We start from the raw sequence: 7,690 nt of genomic DNA on the forward strand, positions 1-7,690 counted from the left end.
TAATTTTATGAACTACCAAATTAATTGCTAAAGTGGTGCATGTTATTCTATGCTATTAAACATCTCACCACAAATTTCCCATACTATATTTTTTAAAAATTTCAAATAGATGGAGTTTTTTTTGTATGCATTGTTAGCCATCAATTAGCATGTAATTACGTGATACTATATCCTGATTAATTCTACTAGTAATAGTTATATTGATTAAAAATTAAGCAATGAAACGGATATAATCCTTATATTATTAATCAACAATTACACAAAATGTGAAAGAATGCATGAGAGAATGATAACTCTGCAAATTATACAAGTTTTAATTTTGTAGAACTATTAACAAGTGGATAGCGAACACCAAGGGTCCATAGCTCAGTGGTAGAGCATTTGACTGCAGATCAAGAGGTCACCGGTTCGAACCCGGTTGGGCCCTTTTTTCTGTCTAATATCTTGTTTTTAACACCACTACTCTCTCGCTTATGAGTATGACTCGTTTTAATCCTTGAATGAAAATGTGACGCCTAATTTTGATTTCTAAACACTAAATGTGACTCTGATTTAACTCTTGTCAGCTTTACCTTTGTAATTGGAGTAAACTTCAGTCATTGTTTTTGGTACAAACTACAAAATTTCTACCTTCTCTGAGATGCTCCTGGTGGCAAGAATAATGGTATCAACCTAGAAATTGCAAAGGGTGTGCCTCCTTTACAAGGTTTGCAAGAGACTAAGTCTAGAGAAAAAAGTTACGGAACCAGCTAAGTAGTGTGTATATTAGCTGTCATTTCTATCTTACAGCAACACAAATTTAAGTTGACATACATTTCGATCAAACTGCATAACTATATAACATTTACAACTCTGTTCTAGCTATTGCCATTGGGCCTACAAGTGTATAGTGTGAAACCACTAATGTGAATTCTTCCCCTTCATCTACTAGAAATGTGGACACAATTAGTCCATCGGATGGTGATAATAATATCGTTTGGTGAAACACTGTATTTGCGGAATATTTGAAATCAAGCAATCTGAATCATCAGCTACTGATCAAAAGGCTCGTGGCGTAATGATTTTGATTTTACTTTTTAGATTGGACTTCATGAGCTTAAAACCCAAGTTACCAGATCTTGATTGAACTGATCTAATTTGCAAGACTGCTTGGATTCCTGAGTGCAGGCAAACCAGCCTCATCATTTGCCTCCAATTTGTTTTATTGTTTAACTCTAAGAGGTGTCAGTTGCTATGCTAATATGCTATGCAACCATTTTCTATTTACTTTGTCAACATAGGATCAAATTTCAACTCTTGAAGTTATATTCATGAAGTTAAGACGGGATCGAGTTTTATTAGAAAGTTTTGAAGCTGAGAGCCTAGAGGAAGCATTAGCCTTCAATCCTACTAATATGGAGTTTGAGAAGCCTGCAGAATTGGTGGCATCCTATCGTTAATATGAATTTGGATAGTGGGATGGTTTCTTGCTCTGTGGACAGAAAGAGGCAACGTCTTAACTCTTGAGACATTATTTTCCATTCTATTTCAATAACTGGTACTCATAGATCTTTTTCACCAATGGTTTTTGCTAATGTAAAACTGGATATAGTTGATGTAGAAACAATGATTTAGTGGTTGTGGAATGATTGAAGATACAAGGCATTTTGTTTTTGCTTTTTTGTAAGTCAAACGTTTTATGTGGGTAAGAGTTGCTTTTTTATGATAAAATTAATAGGAGACTCAAAGTGGTGGTGGTGGTGTCGGATTAGAATGCTTTTTTATGATAATAGAATATTTTTATGATAATAGAATGCTTTTTTATAATGTTAATGCAAAAATATATGAGATATATGAGTGCATCTACGGTCAGGTATGTGTAAATGATGAATCATTCTCAACAGAAATTAGGCGGAAAAGGGAATAGAAACCAAATAATAACGCAACAAACAACAAAGCTACGCAACCAGAAAATTAACAGTAAATTTAAAATTCACATGATGGAAACTCTTTAGAATATTCAAATGCAGAAATCAGTTTGTTATAGATTTCAGTACATTTATTGCAAAAGGGATCACAAGACAGAATTTGGATAAGCCCTGGGAATCGTCTACATTGTCCATTTAATTTGGCCAGATTGTTCCATCCACGTCTGGTGCACATGGATCAATGTGAACCATTCCGAATCCTGAAACCAAAACTTCATTCTTCTTAGCAAAAACTAAAGACAGCATTAATTACTATCACTAGAGGTAATGACGTGACAAGCTAACCGGGTATGTGCAGATATGTCACATAACACATTGATCTCACGTCAATTCTAGCTCACTAGAGACTAATTTGTCGATGATATTTGTGTTATCCTAGGAACAAATTTGCCAGTAATTGCTATTGTGCAAAAACTAACTATCGACAAATTAGTCTCTGGTATAATGGCATTGATGTAGAATCAACATGAAGGTGCTAAATATTAAGTTAATGCGCCATGTCATAGTCCCCTAACCATAAAAATTCACAGAAGAACTATTTTGACAGACATTTTTCAATTTCAGAAATGTTTTTGCAACTTCACAAAAACCAGGGACTTTTTTGTCGATAGCTTAAAATTTTGAATATCATCCATTGGCCTATTCACTCCATAAAAATACTTATTCATTACACTAACCTTTCTTAGCACGGAAGTGACCACACAAGCATGGCGGTCTTCACCTGGAAGTTGGTAAATTCGGTAAGTAAAGGCAAGATATGAACAGCAAAAACTGTTCTGACATAGCAAGAGGATAAAATATCCAATTGATTGATTTGTTGAGAGATATAAAGGAGAAGGAAATGAAATGAACATAAACAATAAAAAGAAATGAAACTCATACCGTCTAACTCCCATTTATCACACTTCACTATCCATGTATCCGGACTTATCTGTGTAGCCGATACATTATCCACCCATATCCGAAACTGTTTCCCCTGTTTGTCACCATACACATTTCTGAGAATATTTATATACTCCCTAATATTATGGTCAACACCAGAAGGGAGGATAATAACACCTGTTGGATGCTGCACATTAAAAAATAAATTAGACACTTCTTGAGAAGTAGACTCCTAAATGAAGACTTGAAAATGAAAAAAGATTGTGTCCGACTGTCCGAGTGATTTAGTCGAATGATAAAGCACTCAGATCAAGAAACATGAAAATGAGATGGAAAACTAAATAATTATGGCTGGAATGACATAATATTTAGCTTTTATGCAAATTTTAATAAACTTTAGTGCAGGTCAACTATTGAAATGTCTATTCCAAATTGTTGTAATGGTTGAACAGTTAAGCATGAATGTCAAAAATATGTACCAAAATGCAGAATAGCCAATTAGCCATGCATACTAGTGCTAAAACTGAATAATTGTTGATGGAAGCTATTCTAGAAAAGAGAAGGGTATGCCAAGAAAAGATATAATTCATCAACAACTTGCAGAGTCCGTAACAGAAAAAACTTACAAAGCAAAGTGAACAATGTACCTAACGCCTTAATTAGTGCATGTAAAAATTGCACAAATTCAGTGCTTCTAGAGAGATAGATAAAATAAAATTATAACTGATATCAGATTTTTCTTTTTGGTTTCCTATTTGTAAACACATACCTTGGTTGTCTATGAAACTTGAAAATAGAAACAATGCAAAAAAAAAGCGAATTCAGTAAAAAGTATTTTGTACTAAAATTTAAATACCCTGTAGTTTGCCTACAGTTTGACAACGCATATAGAAACACAATAGGTAATCTGTAAAAGTAAGGGATATCAATCATACAGTGGCTGCCTTTAGACTGGCAATAATCAGCTCCGAATTCTCAATTTCTGCACGCCTCCACTTTTCACTTAACAAGCAAAAGTTCACTATTTCCTGACTCGGAAGTGCATTTTCAACATTATGTTCTTGTGCAATGTCTGAAACATCTCTTGGTGACAGGTTTGGGCCCAATTTAAAATGACCTATGGCTTCTATAATCCCAGATGCACAACGCTCTGAGGCATGCAGAATCTTAGGGTTATTTTTTGCATTTTCTGCGTGCCACTGGAGCAATTCCTCTTGGGCATTGTTTACCTTCACAGTGAACAAAAACAGATGCATCATGCAAGATAATCTAAATTTTAGACTAATTTATAAGGAAAAAATGATGATAAAAAAATTAAACCACCAACCATGACACCATAAACTCCTGGAATGCTGAATAGCTCTGCATCATTTCCGGAATCACCGCAAACGAGGGTATTAGCAGGTAGCTTTCCCTCCTTCTCAAACTTTTCAAGCAAGTAAGCAAGAGCTTGACCTTTGCCAGCACCTTTTGCTAATATATCTAAATCAACTCCTCCACTATATATTATTTTAACATCCAACTGGCCAAAAATTAGACAATGTTAACAATATTTAGGCCGGAAAATCCAACATATATACAGATCATTTGCACGAAATCATTGAGCAAATCATTTCTTAAGAAAACAGTGAATATTAATGCATTATAGCTTACCCCGCGCTGTTCCAAAACCTTAGAAAGAGCCGCTGTCACTTGCTTAGCATTTTCTTTCTTTACATAAAAGCTAACTTTATGTGCACGTTGTTCTGTTTCTGCCTGCACTACCAATCATTCGGTATATGAATCAAACCATTCTAAGTTGCCATTGCTACCTTAAACTAATAGTGAAATAATTAAATAATCTATGAAGCACGAGCACCTCTAGGAGTAGGCATGTCGTGGTGTCCGACACATGTCGGAGAAGTCAGACAAGTGTCCCTAAAAAATAGTTTTCTTTGCTTCGACACTCTGAATCGGTGTCCGACACCCGTATGACACTCATATAACATGTGTCTGGACAATTCCGGACAATTCAGATAGGTATTTCAAAAAAAATTGTTTTTTTCTTTATTTTAACACATCTTATACATTTTTTGGACAAACCTCGCACACACCTAAAAAGGTTAAACATGTATCGTAGCAGTGCTATCAATGAATAATTAAAGACATTAATACTGATTAGAATAAATGAAGTCTAAATACTACTATCATATATATAGCGATGTAGGTGTCCTGTATTTTTGACATTGTTTATGTCGGAGTGTTGTGTCTTGGTGTCTGCATCATGTTTCATAGAAAACAATGAACAATCAAATCACATTGATCACCTACTCATATAATACCTGAGGAGTAAGTTCAGGAAACTTGCTTGTTTCCTCAAGGACTATATTCTTATCCCATTTCTGATTCAAAAACTGAACCCATCCATCATCCGGAACCATCGATTTTCCATAAGTAATCTCCGTTCCCACAGACGTGATGGTTATATCCGGAGTTATCATAGGCTTCTCTTTCCTCAGCTGTTTGTAGAGTGTAGGTGACCTTCCAGTCGAAAACACAAGCAGAGAATCGTGGCGATAAGCGGATTCCCAAAGCGCATTGAACCTCAATAGGGAACTATTCTCCGTGTCATGATGATCAACCTGTAATCAGAAAGAAACCTATATCAAGTTATCAACAATTCAAATCAAATTTCACTAAGAACAACAATAACAATTACAATAACAATAACAATAACAACAAGAACAACACCATTGTATGATCGAGATCCGAAACAATCATGAGGCGCGCGGAAGACATAAGTCGATCCATAATATGCAATCCCTAACTGCGATTAGAAATTGCGTGATGATGAAGAGGTGGTAGTTAGTGATGATATTGTTTTCGGTGAGAATTGAGAGATGATGGAAGAAGAAGAAGTGGTGGTGGTGAGTTATGAGATTGATTTCGGTGAGAATTGAGTGATGATGAAAAAAGATGCGAAGGAATAAGAATAACTAACCGAATCGGTTCCGATTGCCCGCTTCTTGTCTGTAAGGGCAGGTTGTTCACTGTCACATAAATTAAGGGATGGAGTTTACGCCATCTGGCCATTTTAATAGTTTTTTGTTTTTTAGTTAAAACATTTTTTATATTTGAAACAAAATAAAAAATCAAATTTAGTAATTGACAGAATAAAAATAATTTGAAATTTTATTTTTATAGATAACGATTGTTTTAAGTGATGATGGTGTTAAGTAGAATTGATCGTTTTTGTAGATAACAATTATTTTATATATATATATATATATATATATATATATATATATATATATATATATATATATATATAACAATTGTTTTATATCGTAGTCTCGTGTGAAGTTAAATTGAATCGTTCAGGATCGGTTTTGTAAGTAATTGGAAACATATGCACTTAATGTGGTTTATCATTGAGGCGCTTTGTTGTCCATTCCTGACAAATAGGGTGAGGCATAGCTCATAGAGTGTTTGAGTGAATTTGAATTTGGCGTGTTTCCATGGTTGGAATTATGGTCGTTGATCTTTTGATCTCTATCCGTTTCCGGTTTTGCGCTTTTTTCATTCTTCCTGCTTCATCAACCTTCTTTAACAAGGTACATTTTCATTCAAGCTTTTCAGCATCCTCTGTTTTATCTTGCCAAAATGAGCGACAAGCTGACTATTCCGTGAGAGATTCTGAAATAGAAACCCCATCTGGGTCCTCCTCTAATTCTCTACACCTTTCCTTTAGCAATAGTCAAATGGGACCAAAGGTTACCATATCTGACAATTCTAGGTCAAAAGAGATGCATGAAGCTTCTTTGGAGGACATAACTTCTTCTTCTGAGTCGTTAGACGCCCTTATAATAAATGTTGGTATAATAATAAATTGCACTGAGGTCTAGGGGTGTTCATTGGTTCGGACAAATCAGAATTCAAACCAAACCATAGTATTTGGGTCATACTTTTTTTAGTTCGGGCAAAAAACGAACAAAACCAATGAAACTCGATGTTAATTGGTTCGGGCAACCGATTTCCAAAATTCTACCCCCAAGCTGTCTACCCGTACCAACCATATTAATTCATATAATTTATATATTAATTATCATGGAAACTAGCATAAAATATTTAACTTCAAGAAGAAAAAATGAAATATCATTTGTGACATTCACAACCTATATGGAAAAACGAAAAAAATTAAGAATTTTAAAATGTTATGGAAAATTAATTGATGTAAATTAGATATTTAAATAAATATTTTTTTTACACATTTGTTTCTAACGTATCTGATCAATCCAACACAAACCAAACGGTTATTTCTTGGTTTGGTTTGGTTCGGTTTGGGTTTTATCAAAAAATGTAAAAATCCAACCCAAAATAATCCATATTTTTTTATCGGTTTGGACATCAGATTCTCTTAAAATCATATCAAATCGGCTCGTGAACACCCTTAACGAGGTCCTAATTGTAACACTCCAATTCTATCCCAAGCATTTATGCGGAAAATATCAGGGTATAAAAATTCGCAACACAATCAGGATGTCACACATTCAACATAAATATACACCTGTCATGCTTTTTAAACCAATACATAACACTTTCAGGATTGGAATGAACATATCTCATAAACACATACTTCATAACATAAATCCCAACTTCTGAATAAATATAGTATTCATAGCTTATTCCAAACTTAGATTCAACATGCAGCGGATTCACAATGATTCACCAAATAGACATAGCATCTTTGAATCATAAAATAGCAACAATACAAACAAACTCCTCAGATACATCATAAGGTTCAATAAACAAATAACAACATAAAGTAAGTGTTCATTTCCCCCTGAGTGCTACGTATCAGA

At 34.3% G+C, this 7,690-nt stretch overlaps 1 protein-coding gene and 1 non-coding gene across 3 annotated transcripts; one reads left to right on the forward strand and one right to left on the reverse strand.

Moving 5' to 3' along the window:
• Window positions 1–355: 355 nt before the first annotated feature.
• Window positions 356–427, forward strand: TRNAC-GCA (transfer RNA cysteine (anticodon GCA)). The gene has a single exon. It is a non-coding gene; the product is annotated as a tRNA-Cys (tRNA).
• Window positions 428–1,927: 1,500 nt separating this feature from the next.
• LOC131644727 (probable sucrose-phosphatase 2) lies at window positions 1,928–5,896 on the reverse strand. Of its 2 annotated transcripts, XM_058915299.1 has the most exons (9): window positions 5,830–5,896; window positions 5,580–5,655; window positions 5,171–5,470; window positions 4,503–4,604; window positions 4,177–4,371; window positions 3,785–4,078; window positions 2,850–3,036; window positions 2,645–2,688; window positions 1,928–2,167 (listed from the first exon to the last, which is right to left on the reverse strand). In XM_058915299.1, exons 2-9 carry the CDS (start codon window positions 5,637–5,639, stop codon window positions 2,090–2,092), a joined length of 1,260 nt encoding a protein of 419 aa, XP_058771282.1. In that variant the 5' UTR covers window positions 5,640–5,655; window positions 5,830–5,896; the 3' UTR covers window positions 1,928–2,089. The 2 variants fall into 2 exon arrangements, with proteins under 2 accessions (XP_058771282.1, XP_058771281.1); XM_058915298.1 differs by lacking the exon at window positions 5,830–5,896 and having other exon boundaries at window positions 5,580–5,816.
• Window positions 5,897–7,690: the final 1,794 nt, after the last annotated feature.

Source organism: Vicia villosa, linkage group LG1 (genome assembly GCF_029867415.1).
Source record: "Vicia villosa cultivar HV-30 ecotype Madison, WI linkage group LG1, Vvil1.0, whole genome shotgun sequence".
Taxonomy (NCBI): domain Eukaryota; kingdom Viridiplantae; phylum Streptophyta; class Magnoliopsida; order Fabales; family Fabaceae; genus Vicia; species Vicia villosa.

What these genes read in the sequence shown, in the direction of transcription:
- LOC131644727 (XM_058915299.1), bottom strand. Translation starts at nt 5,639, where the DNA reads ATGGATCGACTTATGTCTTCCGCGCGCCTCATGATTGTTTCGGATCTC. An exon ending in CAGGAGTTTATGGTGTCATG is followed by an intron (nt 4,079 to 4,176) that starts GTTGGTGGTTTA and finishes TTCACTGTGAAG; the next exon opens with GTAAACAATGCCCAAGAGGA. An exon ending in TGATAAATGGGAGTTAGACG is followed by an intron (nt 2,689 to 2,849) that starts GTATGAGTTTCA and finishes ACCAACTTCCAG; the next exon opens with GTGAAGACCGCCATGCTTGT.